Source organism: Lissotriton helveticus, chromosome 5_1 (genome assembly GCF_964261635.1).
Source record: "Lissotriton helveticus chromosome 5_1, aLisHel1.1, whole genome shotgun sequence".
In the NCBI taxonomy this organism is placed as follows: Eukaryota; Metazoa; Chordata; class Amphibia; order Caudata; family Salamandridae; genus Lissotriton; species Lissotriton helveticus.
This window is the reverse complement of record NC_136065.1, coordinates 35,864,968-35,887,509: the sequence shown is the minus strand read 5'-3', so window position 1 is coordinate 35,887,509 and position 22,542 is coordinate 35,864,968. Positions and strand designations below refer to the sequence as shown.

General features: G+C 45.1%; 1 protein-coding gene across 1 annotated transcript in view; it reads left to right on the top strand.

Annotated features, from left to right (window-relative positions):
• Positions 1 to 22,542, top strand: part of LOC144752922 (E3 ubiquitin-protein ligase TRIM39-like) — a 406,522-nt gene that overhangs the window by 176,272 nt on the left and 207,708 nt on the right. Inside the window, exons 4-5 of the mRNA XM_078640743.1 lie at positions 6,146 to 6,168; positions 15,349 to 15,362. Coding sequence (XP_078496869.1) covers positions 6,146 to 6,168; positions 15,349 to 15,362 — 37 coding nt within the window. The remainder of the gene's footprint in view (positions 1 to 6,145; positions 6,169 to 15,348; positions 15,363 to 22,542) is intronic.

The following is a 22,542-nucleotide window of genomic DNA, read 5'->3' as shown; positions in this document are numbered from 1 at the left end:
ATCGACCCTCTAGAGCCCTTAGGTCGAGTGAACTAAATCTCTTGACAGTCCCAAGGATCAAAAGATCCCGAATGGGGGGACGGTTGTTTTCCCTTCACGCGGTCAAATTCTGGAACAATCTACCAGAGAACATCCGACTTGAACCAAACCACCTTGTGTTTCGGAAACAACTTAAGGCCTTCCTTTTCTGATGAGTGGCGGTGATTTGCCCTGGGTCAAAAGCGCTGGGATGCCTTAGGGTAGCCATGCGCTATACCAAGTGTGTAATTCATTCATTCATCCCTCCAAGGGTGACAGGGAGCATCCCTCAGAGGGTTACAGGGAGCCTCCCTCCAAGGGTGACAATCCCTCTGAGGGTGACAGAGAGCATCCCTCTGAGGGTGACAGAGAGCATCCCTCTGAGGGTGACAGAGAGCATCCCTCCGGGGGCTGGCAGAGAGCATCCCTCCGGGGGCTGGCAGAGAGCATCCCTCCGGGGGCTGGCAGAGAGCATCCCTCCGGGGGCTGGCAGAGAGCATCCCTCGGGGGCTGGCAGAGAGCATCCCTCGGGGGCTGGCAGAGAGCATCCCTCCGGGGGCTGGCAGAGAGCATCCCTCTGGGGGCTGGCAGAGAGCATCCCTCTGGGGGCTGGCAGAGAGCATCCCTCTGGGGGCTGGCAGAGAGCATCCCTCTGGGGGCTGGCAGAGAGCATCCCTCTGGGGGCTGGCAGAGAGCATCCCTCTGGGGGCTGACAGAGAGCATCCCTCCGAGGGTGACAGAGAGCATCCCTCCGAGGGTGACAGAGAGCATCCCCTCCGACGGTGGCAGAGAACATCCCTCTCTGGTTCCACAGTCTGTTCTGGAACAGTGTAAGTTGAAGTAGTTTATAATGACCATGACCTGTCAATGTTGGTACAAACATGTAATTTACCAGTCAGTCTAAACACATGCTCAAATGCCATTTCTGCTTCTAAGAAAATGATAGATAGTAAACATATGTTTCCCGGGTGACGAGTATGGGAATCAAGCCCACCATCACCAATGAAGATAAGGTTTGGCCCATAGTTTTGTGTCAGTGTTGAGAAATGAAATGGGACCCGTAAGACCCACAGTCCAAGGGAGGCTCATCCTTCTCACAAGAGAGGACCACTCTTGCCTCCTGCTGGAATGATGGACCCGACCCGTTGATATGACCTCGCAACTCATTTTGGGATGCTCTCCCATGACCTTATGGATTACCCCCTCTTGTAATTACAGGAAGATGACTCCTGACATGTTTATGAATCTCTTGTGTCAGTCGTGGACGATGGCCCATGGCCTGTTGATGAACCTCAAATGGTCCTATGCGTTTGGTTTATCTGACAATAGTGGTCCCCTGCTTGCACCACCCACTAAGGCAGTCACTCTACTGGCTTATAATTTCAATAGACCAGGTTTCTCCAACGAGGAGCTTGTGAGCTACTGGCGTCTCCCCGCTACCTGCAAGTAGCTCGTGTGTGTAGCCAGCCTACTAAATTAGGCGTTTTTGCTTGGTTGAATTAATAAATGTACTAAAATTCTGAAGTGTGTATTTGAGATGAACATGTATTTGGTTTCAGATCTCATGAACCGATGTTTAGAAGGAAAATGGATTTCCAAGATATTTTTAAAGCTGATTTTTCGAGTGATAAAACCTGCTTCTTTGGAGAGACGTATTATTAATATTATTACCCTGGGTTGGGGGCATTGCACCTAAGGTCGTCATGTATTACTCATGCAGCTTTGTAGAGACGTATTATTAATATTATTACCTTGGGCCCGGGGCATTGCACCTATGGTCGTCATGTATTGCTCATGCAGCTTTGTAGAGACGCATTATTAATACTATTACCCTGGGCCGGGGGCATTGCACCTGTGGCCGTCATGTATTACTCATGCAGCTTTGTAGAGACGTATTAATAATACTATTACCCTGGGCCGGGGGCATTGCACCTGTGGCCGTCATGTATTACTCATGCAGCTGAGGAGTGACGTATTATTAATATTATTACCTTGGGCCGGGGGCATTGCACCTGTGGCCGTCATGTATTACTCATGCAGCTGAGGAGTGACGTATTATTAATACTACTACCCTGGGCCGGGGGCATTGCAACTACGGCCGTCATGTATTAGTCATACAGCTTTGGAGAGACGTATTAATAATATTAATATTATTACTATTGCACGCGTTACCATCATTCAGAGGTATTTCAAATGCTGGTAATCGTGCACGGGACGACGACTCCTGTAATCTTGTCTGACGTGGTCACTATTGCAACACAAATGATAGCAGCTCGGGTGCTTTTCTTCGATCATAAGTGGCTCTTATTGCAGAAAAAGTTGGAGACCCCAGCAGTAGGCAATACACAGATGTGGGAGCAGTACCCTCAAAGACAGTAGAATTTTAGGCACAAACCGTAGCCAGGAACCTATTTTACATTTCTCTCATTATTTTATTACAATTGATAATGCTTCCAGTGAGGGTCTTTAGGAGTCCTAAACATGCCCCACCCGCTTCCCCAGCAGTCCGCCTGCACTGCCAAAAGAACCAGTATTTAAGTGGCCTTTCCTGAGATAAGTTTAATTTTTCTTTTACTTTTACTGAGCGCAAACTCAACCCGAAGGTATCAGAGCGCTGTACATGAGCACTGGTTACGTTACAGACGGGCACATTCATTTTGTTAGGCATGGAGAGATGAACTGATTTGCCCAGAATCACAGGATGTTGAGCATCTCTGCCGAGACTCGAACCCGGTTCCCCAGCTTCGAGGTTGACCGCTCTAGCCGTTAGGCCACGGCCGGTCCCCTAATTATATCACACACCGGAATTGTGAAGCTGCCACTATTGTTTAAGATGTGGAAGCTGGAGCTGGTTCCAAGGTTGTGCAAGTGACATCTAATATAAAAGCGCTTAGCTAATAGGTGCCGTTGTTGGTTATTCGTTTTGGATAGCACCCAGAAGGTCAAGCTGCAGGGTGCTGAAGAGGAACCCCCCCCATCATGTCTCTTGACTCTGAAGAGAATGGCACACTACACTGACGGAAACTCACCAGCACAAACATGCACACAAAAAAGCTCTTAAATGATGAAGCCTATATTTTACTAATCAGAAAATGTATATTTTTGTGCCTCACTCATCTGGCTTCCACTTGTGATTTATTTTTTCTCCTCTTTTGTTTATCTTTCTACACCCTTTAATTTCGTGGCCCGATTTCATGATTTTTTTTTACCATATTCTGAACATTTCCCCAAGTATCTCTAATGTTTGTTTACCAGGTTAATTTTCTGTCTTGTAAAACATCTTAAGAAAACATAAATCCTGCAAAATAGTTTATTGCCATAACCGATACTTACTCGCAGCGCTTCTCACCCTCGTCTTTGCTACTCCCTGTGCTGGGCATGATGAGGTGGAAACAGTAGAGCGACTGAAGGGAAAGCAGCAAGGGATAGAAAATGACCCATCAGTGCAGGGCTTCATAATAAAGCCATGCTGTGATTGGCTATGTTCTTCTGTAAACCAAAACCTGCTGCCTCCAAGACTAGGCCTACTCTTCACCTTTTGAGCCAATCCAGAAGCTGCTTCACAGCATAAGAGCAGCGTCGGGATTGGCTGGAGCAGGCAAAGTCAGCGCTCCTTAGGAGACTGGGGAGGCTGCGGATGGGATCCCTGGCCCACTAACGTTGTGCAGGTAGGAGAGGCCTTATGTGCACGTCGGTTGGTCATAGGAAGACACCCATTCACCCTGACATGCGCACTTACACGTCTTTAGACCCAGACACTCTTCCAGTGCTGTCCATAATGATGCTCCGCCCACTCATAAATTGAATGTCTGCTGCTTGCAATGTGCAGCCAGCCCACGGCTGTAATATAAGCATGGCCGCCAGTAATATAAACTTTCTAAATGCATCTTGTGGTCCAGGGGGGCAACACCCCCATAGAGAAACTGCAGAGGGTGAATTTAAATCTAGTACATCAGGGCTAGAATTTTGTGATTGTTGCCCCCGTATGACATGGTTTTTTTCACATATGCATCTCCAATGAGCTAGTGCCAGTATTTTGCCACAGTTACCCCCACGTCAAAAATGACCTCAAGTGTGACAGTAGCAGTAGTTTTCACAGGTGCCTGTCCTTGCCAACAATTGCCTCTAGTGTGCCAGTAGCAGTGGTTTTCACAGGTGCCTGTCCATGCCAACAATTGCCTCCAGTGTGCCAGTAGCAGTGGTTTCACAGGTGCCTGTCCATGCCAACAATTGCCTCCAGTGTGCCAGTAGCAGTGGTTTTCGCAAGTGCCCGTCCATGCCAACAATTGCCTCCAGTGTGCCAGTAGCAGTGGTCTTCACAGGTGCCTGTCCATGCCAACAATTGCCTCCAGTGTGCCAGTAGCAGTGGTTTTCGCAAGTGCCCGTCCATGCCAACAATTGCCTCCAGTGTGCCAGTAGCAGTGGTTTTCACAGGTGCCTGTCCATGCCAACAATTGCCTCCAGTGTGCCAGTAGCAGTGGTCTTCACAGGTGCCTGTCCATGCCAACAATTGCCTCCAGTCTGCCAGTAGCAGTGGTTTCACAGGTGCCCGTCCATGCCAACAATTGCCTCCAGTGTGCCAGTAGCAGTAGTTTCACAGGTGCCTGTCAATGCCAACTATTGCCTCCAGTGTGCCAGTAGCAGTGGTTTTCGCAAGTGCCCGTCCATGCCAACAATTGCCTCCAGTGTGCCAGTAGCAGTGGTTTTCACAGGTGCCTGTCCATGCCAACAATTGCCTCCAGTGTGCCAGTAGCAGTGGTCTTCACAGGTGTCTGTCCATGCCAACAATTGCCTCCAGTGTGCCAGTAGCAGTGGTTTTCACAGGTGCCCGTCCATGCCAACAATTGCCTCCAGTGTGCCAGTAGCAGTGGTCTTCACAGGTGCCTGTCCATGCCAACAATTGCCTCCAGTGTGCCAGGAGCAGTGGTTTTCACAGGTGCCTGTCCATGCCAACAATTGCCTCCAGTGTGCCAGTAGCAGTGGTTTTCACAGGTGCCTGTCCATGCCAACAATTGCCTCCAGTATTCCAGCAGTAGACGTTTTCTATGAGTCCCTCTATAAGCTACAAATTACCTTCAGTATGTTAGGGCCAATGGCAGACTAGCAAGCATTACATCATATCACTCACATTTACTCAACCACACTCATTCATTCTCACTCAGTCTACCTCACTCTCACTCATTCTTACTCTGACACCATCACACTTACTCATACTCTCTTGCTCTAACTCTGTCATTCTCACACTCTATCACTCATTCTCTCTCCTTCATTCACACTGACTCTAGGTCTTACTCATACTTTATCACTCGTGCACTCACTCCTATTGTCACTCATTCTGACTCACTCATGCTCACTGCCACTCATTCTCACTTATTCTCACTCACTCCCTTTTAGTGGCTCTCACACACTACCTGTCACTGACACTCACTTTTACTTACACACACTCATGCTCACACTTACCAACAGACTCACAAACACACAACCACACTCTGATCCCCAAGCACGTACACTATGTACATTTAAAATAATTTTTTTATTTAAGACATCTGCCACAGAAGTTGTCATTCTAGATCCTTGTGCCCCATTTTTTATTACACTAACAGTTAATAATAATCTATTATTCACTATTAGTTTAATATAAAACTGGCTGAAAACAAAGGTGGAGCACGGCTCTCATAAGGGCGAGCTTCCTCTGTGTACTTGGTACTCATTTTGCTACTTCTGAAGCCAGAGGTCGCACAAGCAGTGTCAGGGCTCACAAGGGCAAGCCTGGAGTCACAGCTGTGACCCCTGGCAATCCCTAAATGATGCCCATGCATGTGACCCTGTTGAGAACATCATACAATGTGCCAAGTGACCTCATTCGGAATATCAGAATGTGCTGTGTTTTGTGACTCCATTCAGAATGACATTCTGAGTATCAGTTTCTGTTATATCCTGTGATCTCATTCAGAATATCACATTTTGTGCTTAGTCATGCGATACCTCAGAATGTGCCGTGTCATGTGACCCCAGTCACTGTTTTCTAACCATAGATAGTTAAGTGTTTCACTCCTAAAAATGCAGCCATTACTTTAGCATCTCCTGTGGAAACTGATTTCACTGTGTTTGTTTCTCTGTTTTGCAGGATGTCAGAAGCACCCTAAGCAGGTAAGACTGATTTATTATCCTCCTGTCAGTGTGTAAGGATCAGGTCTCAATGCTGCTGTGTGTAAATGCCACTCTGAGCACACACAAAGTGTTAGGAAACTTTCAGATCCTCATAAATTCACTTTAAATTCTCAAAACAAATCTTAAGTCCTCATAAACCTCCCCTGCAACATCAGGAAACTCTCATAAATTTTCATAAGTCCCTGCAAGTTTTCAGCAAAATCTTTTGAGTCTTGAAATAATTGCCACAGAAATGAGCTGCTGTCCTCATAAAACATATTTGTATCTTTAAAGCTTAACTGAAGTAGTACGAAAAGTACCCTGAACATACAGAAAAAGCAAGCCCATTCTGGAAAAGTCCCCCAGGTTTTGCTCAATTCAGAGTTGGGCGAAAACTAAGTCATAATGTCCGAACTATACAGACACAAATGGTGGCTATGCTCACAACAATTGCAGATCCAATTTTCAGCACTATTGTTAGGGATGTTAGAACATACACCTATAACTTTATGTGGGGTAGAGGTGCTACCATGGTACTACAGACACCCTGCCACCCCTAGGTACGTGCTTGGGGATCAGAGTGTGGTTGTGTGTTTGTGAGTCTGTTGGTAAGTGTAGGTGGCAGGGTGTCTGTAGTACCATGGTAGCACCTCTACCATGGTACACCTGCTTAGGACAATGTCCTTGGCAAAAAATATACAAAATATTAAGTACTAGAGAACACATAGAAATTCCATTTAATAAAGAAGTTAGTCCTAATATGAAGTCCATCAAATTTTTGTTCTTTTTTGTGAAGTTATTTTATCCCATTTGTAGTTTTCACAATGTTCAGTTTATATATAAGCAGGAATGGCCAATATCTGGTCTATATGAGCAAAAGCAGCTGACACTTGTTTCGTCCATTGGGCTTTGTCAAGGCTGCAGAAATACAAAATGCAAACATTGGAATGGAACATCATCTCTCATGAAATCTTTTATGTAAAATTCTTTTTTTATTTTTATTTTTATTTATTTTGATTCCACACTTCCAAGGCATGATAGACATTACACAATACACAATTTCACAATATAATTCTTGCATGAAGTTCGTACATTATGTAGCTGAACCTTCTCAGTAAAAGTAATCAAAATAACACACTGCATAAACATACATTACAACAGGCTGACAAAAAAATGAAATTACCTTAAAATTGCAAATGTCCCCATTTGAACTTTAGCTTAAACATTGTAATTGGCATATTATGTTTACGACTGCTGTTAGTCTTGTGATACCTCCCATTCCTCCTTGCTATTTGCATACTGATACTCTCAGTTATTCATATGGGCCAAAAAAAGTTCCCAAATCATAAGACTCAATTTCCGTTTTCTTGCCCCTTTTAACGAATATAAACTAAATTCCAAGCTAGCTGTTCTATATAGCTTAGCCCTCCACACCTTGAATCTTGGAGGGTCAGGACATAGCCAATCCCCGGCTATACATAAACGGGCTATAGTCATTCCTACAAATAAAAGAGTCTTATATTTATATAAGCACCCCCCCTTTGAAACAGCCTGTCCCATCCCTAAAAGCATCAAGGCAGGAGTTATGCGAACAGATCTCCCTAATATGTCAGATAAGAATCGTTCCATATCTTGTATAAAGGGATGCAATTTAAGACAAGTAAAAAAAAAAATATGATCTATGTCCGCATCGGATGTAGCGCATCGAAAACATTTACCATCGTAACAACTACCCAATTTTTTCATCCGCGCGGGTCTATAGTATAACCTGAATAAAGTTTAAAAAAATTGTATTTGTAGATTTGCTGACATAAGGACTTCCCTAGCTCTTATAATCGCTTCCTCCATTGAAATATCTATTTCGTTTTCACCGAGAGTCTCCACCCAATATGCCTTATGCTTTTCCAAATCATCATTCTTACCCGAACTTAACATTTTATACAACCCACCAATTCTACTATGAGCCTTTACAGCCTCCATCAAAGGGTTAGAAATCAGTTTCAAATTATGTTTGACTACAAAGTCCCTAATTTGCAAGAACTTAAAAAACTGTGCTTGTGATAACCCGTGAACCTGTGCTAGTATTGAGAATTGTTTGAGCGTTCCACTTTGGTCATATAAGTCACCTAGTGCCTTTATCCCTTTTACCTGCCAGGCCCTCGCCACACTGTCCCCACAAATGGATGGGATCAATTTTGCCGCGTTTAATGGGGTATAATAAGTCAAAGTTCCTAAGTTAATTAATTTGCGTACTTTCCTCCAAATTCTACTGGCTGCTGCTACCGTCTTAAACCTAGTTCTTTTGTAATAGTTCCATTCTATCTCTCTGCATAAACTCCGATTAGCTTCCATTCCTAGGGTTAAATGATATATAGAAATGTTAGAGCTTGGTGTTATTGGATTGTCGTCCTCTTCACCGCCCAACAATAAAATACGCACCCTTTGCAAGAAACAAACATAGTAATACAACACAAAATCCGGGACCGATAGTCCTCCTCTGCCTTTTGGTAGCGTCATAAGCCTCATAGCTCTTCGCGGTTTTCCCGGGGTCCATACGAATCTAGCACACAAAGCCTGTAGCTGCTGAATTTGAGCTGGTAATATTTCTAATGGTAATGATCTAAAGAGATATAATACCCTTGGCAAAATGTTCATTTTTAGGTCTCGGACTAGCGTCCCACGAAGTGGGCGGAGTCCGAGAATTTATGTTTTTGCAGTATGGGGGCTTGAACTCACCCCTCTTTTCCATTGGCTGGCCTCGTAAATGCTGGCCAGCCATTGGAGGAGAGGGGCGTCACTCCGTTCATGGCCCGCCTTGACGCGAATCGGGGCGTTTTTGTCTCTTTTTTTAAGCCCCGCCCCTTTTCTAGTGATGGGCGTTACACCCTCCCTCTCGCCGAGGTCCCAGTCTATTTCTCCTGTAATGTACCCTTTGCTCCCTCTTGTATTTTGTTTGCTCACAATTGTCACTTTTGCCTAATGCAACTGAACGTCTGCTTTTGTAACGTGTTCACTCGTCTCATGGATCATTTCTGTTCCTATTGTGAAGCGCTCTGACGCACCGCCTGCAGTGATCTGAAGGGGCCGCCGCGCGGCCCATGACGACCCGGAAGTGCTTCTCCCCAGGACCCGGATCCAGACCTCTCGCCGAGTATACTCAATAACAGGACAGCACGTTGTGGTAGTTTTCTGAATGTTTCCTAATTAAAAGCATTGTTTGATGTAGAAGAGACATGACATATACTTAATCGTGATGTAATTTGGTGGCACGTTACTTTTTCGCAGCAGTACACCGTATTTCTGCTAGAAAACTGCGTGTCTTCCTGGCGATTTTAGGATAGACCCAAACCCTTCTTGACATGAAAGCGCCACCTAGACTCCCGTCCATCTTCCATTTTTCTAAGCTCTGTACGACGTATGATATAATGTAAAGCTTCCTGCATTACCTTGGAGTCGCGCATTCAGCCGCAACCGTGGTGCGACCCGTTCACCAGTAGTGTTTGATGCATGGCCTAGTCTATTTATAAGCGTTCTCAAGAAAACAGTGGCGCAGGGCGTGTGTGATCTTGGGCGAGTCACCCAGTTTTGTAATGAGGAAACTGCATTCTAATCACTAGACCCGATTCGCATGATAATTGTGTCGGGTCTGGATCGTCCTCTAGCGGCAGTGGATGTTTTGCAGCTTCTGCACTCAGTGATGGGCTATACTGTGACCTCGGATGCCCCCCGTCGGAATCTTACTAGCCCCAAAGCAGGAAAGATGCTAGCATAATTACCGAGTTGGGGAAACCATGCGGCGTGAAGTGACATGCTTTCTTTTTATGGAAACGACCAAAGTGGTCTGCTTGCAGGGCTAGTTTGCCGCCGCCCAATATTGCTTCACCCTATATGGAAAGTAGTGGGCCATAAGCTCGTGAAGTATCTGTTTGTACCACGATCGGCAGCTGGATTACCCTCTTCGCCGTGTTGTAACCACCCTGGAGTTTTGTTTACTGGCTTTAGGACTACACAATTATATGGATTTACAAGATCAGCTGTAAAGTTAATCGTCGATTTTCGTCGTGTTTTCACACGAAGCGAACTAACAATTTCGCGGCTTTTAAAAGTGTTGGTTATCTAGTAAATCTCTCCGCACATGGGTACTGTCAGTATTTCGAGAAAGTGGTAAAAGGTACGCATGATTACTCAACCCACGTGGTTGCAAATTGCAATAGAATAGAAAAACGACACCTGCTTACCCGGGCGTAGTCCTCGTTCTTGGAGTCACTGCTGAGGCACATAATTGAGTAGCAGTGGAGAGTGTTGGGAGTAAGCGACTGAGTGTGTGATGTGGTTTCCACTGTTTTAGATGTTTGAACTGCAATTACAGATCTGGTTACAACAAATATATTTATTGCAACCTGTATCGAGTTTAGCTTGGATTCAAAACCATGCCGCTCCAGTGCTTTGACATGTTCAGTAAATGCCAACGATCCAAAGCAATTATACGTGGGACCTGGGAGAGGTAATATGCCTGACATTGCGCCACACATGTCCCTGAGGCTCTTTATAACCTACGAACAACACGCGAAACTCGTAATTTCATATTCGTCCCTAAGAATGTCTTAAAAGGCCTCTGAATGACAAGGACGTCGACTCCCTTTACACGTCTAGTACATCATTTGCTGGATTTTTTTTTAGGTCTCGGACTAGCGTCCCATGAAGTGGGCGGAGTCCGAGATTTTATGTTTTTGCAGTATGGGGGGCTCAACCCTCAGGCTGTGCGTGTGTGGCTGTGCGTGTGTGGCTGTGTGTGTGTGTGGCTGGCTGGCTGTGTGTGTGTGGCTGGCTGTGTGTGTGTGTGGCTGCCTGGCTGTGTGTGTGTGTGTGTGTGTGTGGCGCTGCCTGTGTGTGTGGCTGCCTGTTTGTGTGTGTGGCTGGCTGTGTGTGTGTGTGTGGCTGGCTGTGTGTGTGTGTGGCTGGCTGTGTGTGTGTGTGGCTGGCTGTGTGTGTGTGTGTGTGGCTGGCTGGCTGTGTGTGTGTGGCTGGCTGGCTGTGTGTTTGTGGCTGGCTGTGTGTTTGTGGCTGGCTGTGTGTGTGTGGCTGTGCCTGTGTGGCTGTGTGTGTGTCGCTGTGTGTGTGTGGCTGGCTGGCTGGCTGTGTGTGGGGTTCGCTGTGTGTGGGGCTGGCTGGCTGTGTGTGTGTGGCTGGCTGTGTGTGGGGCTCGCTGTGTGTGTGGCTTTCTGTGTGTGTGGCTCTGTGTCGGCGAATACTCTCTACTACTCTCTAATGCTCACCTATTGCCATTGTAAATGACAATACCATTTATTTATGTTTTATAAAAAAAAAAAAAAATGTCATGAGCAATGCCAATAGCTCTACCTTTAATAATGATAATGCCGAGACCATTGCATTGTAAATGCTTGTGATTACATTTGTTCGACCAATTAAGGTGAAATGTAACCTCCCCAACTTCTCCAAGGATTCTGCTATATTTCTATAGAGTGAACCCCAATTAGTTCAACTACCTCAGACATAGCTGCCCTTATCTTAACCCCAGATAAGTTGCTTCTACAACTACTCTAGAGTCATTGACTTTCGCCATTTCAGAGCAAACCAGCTGTGTTTTCGCAGCATTTAACTTGTATCCAGACAATTGACCAAAAATCTTGGCTAGGCGCTCAATTTCTATCAAAGCGAGGGCCGGATCTTCTCTAATCACCGCAATATCATCTGCGAAGGCAAAAACTATGTGGGGGATGTTACGTACCCAAAAAGGTTTAATGGCCTCACTACTAGAGAGCATACCAATGAAGGGGTTTATATACAATGCAAAAAGCAGGGGAGAGCAGGGGCATCCCTGCCTTGTGCCTCTGGTGATCTGGACTATGTCTGAAGTTGCGCCCATAGACGCTATTCTAGCTGTTGGTGCCTCATATAGAATTTGCAATGCCGGCATAAATTGCCTAGGAAATCCCATATTCTCCATTAGTAGCCATAAATACTTCCATTCCACGCGATCGAACGCTTTTTCAGCGTCAAGTAGTATCAGCTCTAAGCTACGTTTCTCTACCCCGGCTATATCAAACAAAGTAATGACTTTGTTTATATGTGCCACCATTCCTATACCTGGAATGAAGCCATGTTGATCATTAGATACTAGTGAAGTAATGACTTTTGATATACGGTTTGCCAGAAGTTTAGAATAAATCTTCCCATCACAGTTTAAGAGTGAAATGGGGCGATATGACCCCGGTAGATCCGTCTCTTTTCCCTTCTTACTGAAGACCACTATAATAGCCTCGTCCCATGATTTTGGCGCTACCCCAATTTAAGCAGCCCTAAATGTGTCTAACATTATCTCCTTAAGTTCCTCGAAAAACAATTTGTATATTTCCCCTGGTAGTTGGTCCGGGCCCGCTGCTTTCCCCATTGCTAGCGTTTTTACTACAGTAGCTAACTCGTCCATTGATAGAGGTGCCTCCAATAAATCAGCCACTAATGGGTCTAGTTTGACAAGTGTTTCTAGTACAGTGAGGTCTAGCTCCTCCAAGTTATTTTGTTCAGTCTTATACAATGTTGAGTAGAATTCATGAAAAATAGCCAGTATGTCTTTGGGTTCGGTCTTTAGGATCCCAGCCTTGTCTTTCATAGATGGTATGTTGCGACTAGCGTCTTTCATACGCAGCTTTAAAGCTAAGGGTCGTCCTACTGTTTCACCATACTCGTGACAGATCTTCCGTTGTGCTAAGTATTTTCTTGCATTTTCACTTTCCCATACTCCCAATATTTTTGCCCTTTTCTTTGCAACCTCAACCTCTAATGCTTTCACATCACCCTGAGTAGCTATCCCCGCTGTTAACTTCTCCTCTGCCAGCTGTAGTCCCTGATATAGCCTCTCCATCTCTGCTTTTAATTTTCTTTGCCGAGCGAACCCAAAGTTTAGGACCTACCCCCTAAAACAGGCTTTAAATGTATCCCAAACGGTATTGATTGGGGCTGTGTTTCCATTATTGTTAAAAAAATTCTCTTATCCAGTTCTTCATACACACTGTAAACTCCTCTATGAAACATAGTTTTCGGTCAAAGGTAAATTTCTTCACCATACCCGGTGCCCCCCAACCAGCTATTGACAAGACAATAGGTGTATGATCGGATGAGATGCTTGGATAAACCTGCATTTTAACTTTAGCTAAGTGAGGCACTTCCATGAAAAAATAATCCAGCCTAACCTTCTTTTTGTGGGGATGGGAGTAAAAAGTATAACCAAGGTCCATCGGAAACCGGGTGCTCCAAACATCCACCAAACCATAATCTTTTAACATATTAAAGAGGGCCCTACACACCTGAGGTTTCCAACCTTTATAAGCCTTCACTCCCCCAACAATATCATGCGCTGTTAATTAATTAATATTCATATCCCCACAGATAATCAAGGGGGTGGCCCAAACAGCGAGTTCAGCGTGTAATTGTTCCAGAACCCCTGAGTCATCTACATTGGAGCCATAAATATTGCATATTGTAAAATTCCCATGCTGCCCCCCACATTCAACCATAGCCCACCTCCCATTTGTGTCCGCTAATTTCCGTCGTACCATAACCAAATTCCTTTTTGCTAAGATAGCTACCCCCCGAGTCATGCCCGATTGTTGAGATGAAACTAAAATAGAAAACCCCAATTCTGCTAATACCTGGTGTTTATTCCAAGGGAGATGAGTTTCTTGTAAACACACCATATCCGGAGCAGCATGGCGCAGCTCAGCCGCTACTTTTCTTCGTTTATTGAAATTGTTTAACCCAGAAACATTTAGCGAGCATATTCGAAGATCTCTAGCGGTAGCCATATGGTTCAGCTAAATATCCTGCCCAATTGACCCCATTTAACCTTATAAATGCCATACAAGAACCTTTTGTCAAATTGCCTGTCATACTTTTTATTGACTCTCTTTCGAGTTCCATGTCATTTTTGAATGCAAGTGTGGATTTCCCCCCCCTTTTAACCCCACCAGCAAGTCCCTCTACGTGCCCCTCCCACCCTCTTCCCACCATCCCCCTTGTCCACCCCCAACCCTTTCCAATAAAGAGGCATTATGACTTATGGTCCTGCAGATGTAGCTGGCAATATCCCCGTATTCCCCCGCAAGACCTCTGGTGTACTACTCCTTGCATTTCAATAAATAGGAAGGAGATCCTTCCTTCCTATCTGGAGAAACCTTTTCTTAACTAAAGATATTATGTTTACCAAAATAAATCCTCTCTAAAAAAGAGACATACAGCTACCTTAACCACCTGGAAAAGCAAAGAAGAATTTTTGATTATCACGAATTGCCAATCTCCCTTAGTTCTAAAGTTAAGGTACCCCCCCCCCATTTCTCCTTTCTACCCCACCCTAGATGTTGTTTAACCAGTGATCTTGTTTAGAAATTCCTTGGCCAGTCCCACATTGGTAAAAAATTGTGTTTGTTCTTTATAAACAATCTTCAACTTCGCGGGGTTAAGAAGAAACACTTGAGCTCCCTTGGCCTGCAGCAGGGTAATTAATTGTCGAAGTTGCCGTCGGTTGTCCACTGTATATTTGCAAAAATCAGGGGTTACAAAAAACTCAAACCCAGGGCCAGGCCGTCGCTTGTCAGGTCTTGCAAGTTTGAAAACATCTTCCCGAGCAAGAAAACTATTAAAGGAGATCAAAAAAGCCCTAGGCCTGCCCATATTTCTCTCGATCGCTTTCTCAGTTCCTTGAAATCTTTTAAGTAAAATTCTTACGAGTCAACCTCATATAGCAGTGAACAGGCGTTGGAAAATAGTGACATGAAATTAAATATGCTGGTCACACTGCACTGAGGATATTGTGTAAAAATGCATGGTAGCGTCAGCTCACCCAAAGCCATAAAAAGTGGTACCCATGATAGGTGAATTGTGCTTTCTTAGGTACGAAGAAATATGTGTATTTTTAGTGTTCCCTTTTGCATGCAAGGATAAAATAAACATTAGTAGGGAGATTTAATAAAAATATAGAATACCTGAGCGCCCTGTAGTAAGGACAATGTCCAAAAGTAGTCCGAGAGATACAGAGAAGATCTTGTCAGAATATATTTAAAATATATATACAATTGTGTGTATATGCGACCATGCTGAGGAAAATATAGTAGTGTGCGGAAAAGTAAATATTAGTTCACCACAAGGAGAGTGAAGTCTCCTCAGATGTAGAAAGGGAAGTGCAAAGAAAAACATATAAAAGTAGACCAGTTCAGAATGGAAACTGGTCACCCAGGGTAAACAAGGGAAGTGATTCCATGTGTAGTGCAATACTATTAAAAGGGCAAATATATGAATATTTGTCTTGCGAATTTCCTAGTGGAGTGGGAAATAAGCAAGAAGCATTTTATTACTGACTGGTGGTGATCGGTCAGTATAATACCAAAAGAGGCCATCTAGGGAAACCTACCAAACCCACACATTTCTGAAACCTAGAGACCCGGGAGAGTCCAGGGAGGTATGGCTTGCCTGGATCTCCCAACATTTCCCTAGCTGGAATACCCTGCAATCTTCAAATGTTGCTGAAAAAAATCAAATTTTTCTCAAATTTCTGTGTGAGAAGTTGTAGGATCACCGGACTGACACAAATTTCCTAACACTCAGTGCTCCCCCAGGTCTCCCGATAAAAATGATACCTCACTCATGTGGGTGGGTCAAGTACCCACGACAGGCAAGGGACTAAAAAATATTGTGGAGACTTCAAAGTTACCCATCATAAAACGACCTGGTTTTGCAGGGAGGGTGCATCTGGGTTTTTGCCACCGGGCTCACGGCCATCTAGGGGAGCCTACCAAACCCACACATTTCTGCAAACTTGACACCTTGGCGAGTCCAGTGAGGTATGGCTTGCGTGGATCCCTCAACGTTTTTTTAACCAGAATCCCCTGCAAACTTCAAATTAAACAAAAAAAATCACTTTCTCTATAATTTTTTGCATGGGATCACGAACGTTCTCTCCCGGAAAAAATGATACCACACTTATGTGGGTGTGCCAAAGGCCTGTGACTGGGAAGAGCTAAAAACATAGGGCTTAAAGGAGTATCACCGCAAATTTTAAGCGCTACATTAAAAACACAAATATGTTTTTTGCTGATTCTTCATTAGAGAGCCACACAAGTGAAGTATCATTTTACTCGGAGACCAAGGGTGGTAGGCCATTTGTGCCGGCACATTAATCCACACAAATGTGTGGAAAAAGTGATTTTTATAGCTAAATATGATGTTTGCAGGGCATTCTGGGTAAGAAAACGCTAGGGGATCCATGCAAGCCATACCTCACTGGACTCCCCAGGGTGTCTAGTTTTAAAAAATGTATGGGTTTGGTAGGTTTTCCTAAACCGTCGCGAGCCTTGTGGCCAAAAAAACAGGTGAACCCCCCTGCAACACCAGGTGGTTTTATGATAGGTCATTTTGAAGTCTCCACAGTACGATTTGGGCCATTTCCGGTTGCAGCCACTATGCCTACCCACACAAGTGAGGTACTATTTTTATCAGGAGACCTGGAGGAAGGCTAGGTGGTAGGAAATTTGTGTCAGGCTGGTGATCCCACAACATTCCCACAGAGAAATTAAGTAAAATGTGAGTTTCTATAGCTATATTTGTGATTTGCAGGGGATTCGGGCTAGGGAATCCCCTAGCCCGATCCATGCAAGCCATACCCCCCTGGACTCCCGAGGGCTTCTACTTTTCAGAAATGTGTGGGTTTGGCAGGCTTCCCTAGATGGCCTCTGAGTCCGGGGCCAAAAACCCAAGTGCCCTCCTGTAATGGGGCAGTTGGAGTGGGAGTAACAGAGTCTGAGGCTTTGATCAAGGATTTCAAAGAAGGCTTTATTTTTATGTAGGCTTTTCTTCTCCTGCTTGTCAGTCTCTCTCTAGCGAGAACTGCAGGATCCGTTTTTATGTTCTTGAGGGGCTCCAGGGTGACTCTGCCGGTCAGGTCGTGGCCTCAGGGTGGTCCGACGATCCAGGAACCCAAAATAAACAGGGAGAGAAGAGAACAGAAAGACTGGGGTTACTGGGACGTTCGATCACGTCTCTCAGTGGGACCAGGTGTGAGGGAAACCAAGTGCTCAGGTGTTTTGTACAGCTATTCCGGGTGCTCTAGTGCTCGTGAGGGGAGGGGTAGGGAGTTCACACGGCTGTACAATATATTTACACTGGCGGGCAGGTTCTACTCTGCAGGCTGCAAACGCCGTCCCACCCAACCCGCTACCTTGCCCCGTACCTCTGAGAGCCACGCTCCTCCCGCGGGAGCGTGGCGGGGCGGCTCGTGGGGACGTTGGCCTCCTGGCTTGCTGTAGTCGCCTGGGCTCGTCTCGTCCTCTTCCTCAATGCTGTCCTCAAGGACCCTCGACCATACACTCCATCTCCGCTCGTCCAGCTCTCCTTCCTCCGGGGATACGCCGTTTCTCCTCTTCCGGGTTCGTCCTTCTTTTGGCTCAGCTGCTCTAATGACGTCGGTGAGGGGAGGAGTCTCGTCATTCTGGAAGACGCTGTTAAAGGCGCCCAGTCCCTTGTCTTCTTCGTACTCCCAACGGTGTCCGCTTTCCTTAGTTTTCCAATCGTCCTCCAGGTATGTGGGGTCGCGCTGTTGAGAGGGGAGAGAAATGGGTGACAATGGGACCTCTGACCACCAGTCCTGTTGTAGGTTGTCGTGTTCCGCAGAGGGACGTCCAGCCCCGTCACACCTCCCTTTGCAAAACCAGGTGTTTTTGTGATATATGATTTTGATGTCTCCACAATATGTTTTGGGCCCTTGGCTGTCCCGGGTACTTGACTCACCCACACGAGTGAGGTATAATTTTTATCAGTAGACTTTGGAGAATGTGGGGTGGGTGGAATTTTGTGGATCCACACAGATTCCAGAACTTTCCATCACAGAAGTTTGAGAAAAATGTGTGTTTTTTTACAAAGTTTGAGGTTTGCAAGGTATTCTGGGTAAGAGAACCTGGTAAAAGCCACACAAGTCGCCCCATCCTGGATTCCCCTGGGTGTCTAGTTTTAAAAAATGCATAGGTTTGCTAGTTTCCCTAGGTACCGGCAGAGCTAGGGTTAACAATCGACAACTAGGCACTTCAAGGGTCAGTTTTCACTGTAAAAATATGGTGTGTTCACATCGCGTTTCGGGACGTTTCCTGTCACTGGCACTAAGCCTACCCACACAAGTGAGGTGCCATTTTTACCGGGAGACTTTGAGAAACATAGAATAGTAGAAGTCTTTTTGCCAATTGACTTCCTATGCATTTATCCCTTTCAAATGTAGGACAGTGTGTAAATAAGTATAATTTTCAAAAAAGTCCTCTAATTCAGATGCTGGTATAGGTACCCACATATATGGAGTTGTGCAGATAACCACTGCTTCTAAACTCCATATGTTGTTCCCATTTCGGAAATACATAGTTTTCCTCAATACCTATTTTTCATGCTTAATATTTTACCAAGTGGTTTGCTGTATACCTGGAACACAATAAAAAACCATAGCAAGGCGCAGCTCCTTATTGGCTCTGGGCACATCGGATTCTTGGTGAACCTACAAGTCCTACATATCTCCACAACCAGAAGGGTCCTGTGGATGTAACAGTATATTGCTTTAAAAAATCTGTCATACTTAAAAGAAGTTACAGGTGACAAAGTTGGCACAAATGGCTACATTTGCAACTCATTTTCAATGTTTCCTATTTTTAACTGTTAGTTTCTATAAGAAAACCTTGACGATTCTACACAAATGACCCTTTACTGTACTACAAGTTCTGTCTACTTTAAAAAAAATTATAGCTTTTCAGGATCCGTTATTGCTTTCATACCCATTTTTACCAATAACTAAAAGGAGGTTGAAAGCACAAAAAAAATCAAAAATGGACTTTGTCCCATTAACATGCCAAAACTTTGTAAATAAATGTGGTTTTCTGACAAAAGTCTGTCAGTACCTGAAAGCTGGGAAGATGGTGATATCAGTACTACAAACCATTTGTTGATACCATTTGCAGGGAAAAAACAAACTCTTTCATCTGCAGCATGTTTTTCCCATTCTTCCCCAAAATTAAAAATTTAGTTGTATTTTGGCTAATTTCTGGGTCCCATCCAGGGGAATCCACAAACCCTGGGTACCTTTAAATTCCTCCGGATGTTGTAAGAAAAGTACCCAAATTTGATGTGGATACTTTATATGGACAAAAAGTTACAGGGTCCTAAGCTGGAACTCCCCCAAATACCCAAATAAGTGCTCAGCACTGGGGGTCGGGGGAAGCCCAGCAGTTAAGGGGTTAAAAGTGACAAAACATGTCAACAAACATATGTTCTTCATGTCTTGGGTTGATGACATTCACAGCAATTCTAATATCATCTAGCACTGCAAGGAGAACAGTTCTAGTGTTTCTGTTTGAGTGAAATCTGTCAGCTAAGGTGGTGTGAGATTCTAGAAAAGTGCAGCATTGCTTTGCCGCATCGGACTCACTAATATTGGCAGCTGCCAGTAAACAAGACACAGAACAAAAGTTAAAAGTATTAAGAAGAACGAGCCCAGGTTTTACCAAAGAGGAGACTGGTTCCTATTTCTTTATTCCAGCTTTGCTTCAGACTAACAGTCGCACTTCCATAAGCACAACAGACATCTGCTGCTGCGCTGAAGATTGTTGGACTCGTCGGTGAACAAAAGAGAGGGTGGGATTGAACTAGGGGGAGGATTCAGATTTGGAGCTTGTTTTTTTTATTAGAAACGGGGATTCATCAACTGAGAAATGATGTTATCTGAGAGCAGTAGGACACAAACATGTCTCTGGATCATTTAACTGAGGTTTTACATGGAAAGAGACTTGTGGGGTAAGGGCCAGTCCAGAGAAGGACAGATTCCTGTGAACTCTGCCTGATGTTTGTAGACATCCTGTGATCTCATGAGTCCTGTCTCTGCTGTACCCCACTTGTAGTCTTGTGCCCTTGTCTCTGTTGTACCCTCCTCTAGTCTTGAGGCCTGGCTATGCCATCCCCTCCTTGGGTGTTGTAAGGCTTGGCTGATGTCTCACTTGTCTCGCTCCATCGTATTTCTCCTGGTGTCTCTTGAGACCTGGCTCTGCTCTCCTTTCCTGTGATCTCCGGTACTGTCTTGGTTATACTCCCCTGTAGTCTGACCAGGCTTTTCTCAGGTGCACCGGACTCTGGCCTCACAAGGTATGGCCCTGTTTTATCCTCATGTGATCTCATGCCCGGGTCTCTGTTGTACCCACCTCCAGCCTTGAGGCCTGGCTGTGCTCTTCCCCCCAGGTATTTTAAGGCCTGGTTGTGGAGTTACTGGTCTCGCTCCATCGTATTCCTCCTGGTGTCTCAAGAGGCCGGACTCTGCTGTCTATTCGTGTGATCTCAAGTCCTGTCTTGGTTATTCTCTACATGCTTGTCTGAGGTGCACTTTTCTCTGGTCTTACAGGGTATGGCCCTGTTTTACCCTCCTGTGGTCTCACAAGGCCTAGCTCTATTTTCCCCTCATGTCCTCTCGCAAGGACTGAATCTGTTGTATGCCTTGTAAAATTCCTATCAGCCCTGACTCTGTTGTACCCTCCTGTGCTCTCATCAGGCCTGGCTCTGCTGACCCCCTCCTGTGGCCTCACAAGGCCTGGCTCTGTTGTACCTCCTCCACTGTTCTCACTAGGTCTCACTCAGTTATACCCCCTCCTGTGGCCTCACAAGGCCTGCCTCTCTTGTACCTCCTCCAGTCGTCTCACTAGGTCTCGCTCAGTCTTACCCCCTCCTGTGGCTTCACAAGGCCTGGCTCTGTTGTACCTCCTCCAGTGGTCACACTAGGCCTCGCTCAGTTATACCCCCTCCTGTGGCCTCACAAGGCCTGGCTCTCTTGTACCTCCTCCAGTCGTCTCACTAGGTCTCGCTGAGTTATGCTTCCTGTGGTCTCTCAAGGTCTCTCTCTGTTATACCGCCTCCTGTGGTTTTACCAAGTCTTGTGCTTTTACACCTACTCAAGTGGTCTCACTAGCTTTCACTCTATTGTATCTGTATGATATTGGGATATTCGTTGATGGGGTGAGAACACCACTCAAGCAACAACCACAATCCTTATGAGGGTGAACCATAAAAATCCCAAAGCAATTTAGAAACATAGAGTTTATTTTATTAAATAAAATGATACCAAAAGAACATGAATCCAATCAATAGAACCAAAGTTATTCATTTTAAAAGATGTTAGTAGAAATAGCGCCAAGAAATACAAAGCCCAATTTCAAGTATCTGGTCATGGGGAAGTGGAATATTGTTACGAGGTCAGGACAATAGCAATGGAGTGTAGATTTGACTCAAGGACTATGGTAGTCCCACTAGGAAGTTACTTTCTCAAGTCCTTGCAACGAGCGCTGTTCTGGGTGGCAGTGGCCTCCCATTGGCAGTCATCATGAACGGTTGTTGTCGTAGTGAATATCCAGTCCCACTGAAGCTTTGCATTTTTAATCCATTTGTGGCACAAAGAAATGGCTTTGCAGCCAAGAGGAGCCCAAGACATCTGTTTCTTCACCTTTTCTGCAGGAGGCGCTTCCACTGATGCCAGCCAACGGTCCAGGACCTGAGGTTACCTGTTGTGAATCAGGACTCACTTCAGACAGAGGTCAACAAAAGGCTCAGGCAGGTCCATGCCAGTCAAGTTGGTACTGGTCACACAGGGCATCAGCTGACCAACCCTTGTGATGAAGGCAAGCAGGTCCAGTCCTTTTTTTCAGACAGCAATGCAGTCCTTCCAGCAGCAGGGCAGTCCTTCTGAATCTTCCAAACTAATAGGAGTGTTCTGATGGTATGCTTTGAAGGTCCCAGTTTCATACTAGTGTCAGCTTTGTGTGGGGAAAGTCCCCAACGAACCCTAAAGCTAGTTCTGGTCAGTTCTTCCCCATCCCCTGGTCGTGTCTCACAACTGTCCAGGGTGGCAAGGCAAGGCCAGCCTAATGTTAGGTTCCCTTGTGTGTGCTGCAAGCAGAGTCTTTAGAAATGTAGTTGAGGTAGGGTCCAGCTTTTCCCCAACCATTCTATCAGGAAGGTCCTTTCCCCTCACATGCTTTGCTCAGTGTCTGGAAGGAATACACAACCCACAATACGTGAGCCAATCACAGTCATGTAAATGAGGACACTGGCATACAGGCACAAGTGATTTGAGCAGAAAAATGCAAACTTTCTATAAAGTGCAAAAATAACTTTCTAAAAGTGGCGTTTTCAAAATTGTAATTTTTTATTAAAATGTATTTAAGTGTAAACATATTTCCCTATCTGTCCCCAAACTGAAGTTATCACTTATTAAGTTTAATAAGGTATCTCAGTGTTAGCCTATGGGAAAGATAGGCCTACGCAGTGTAAAATGAGATTTTCACTGCTAGATTA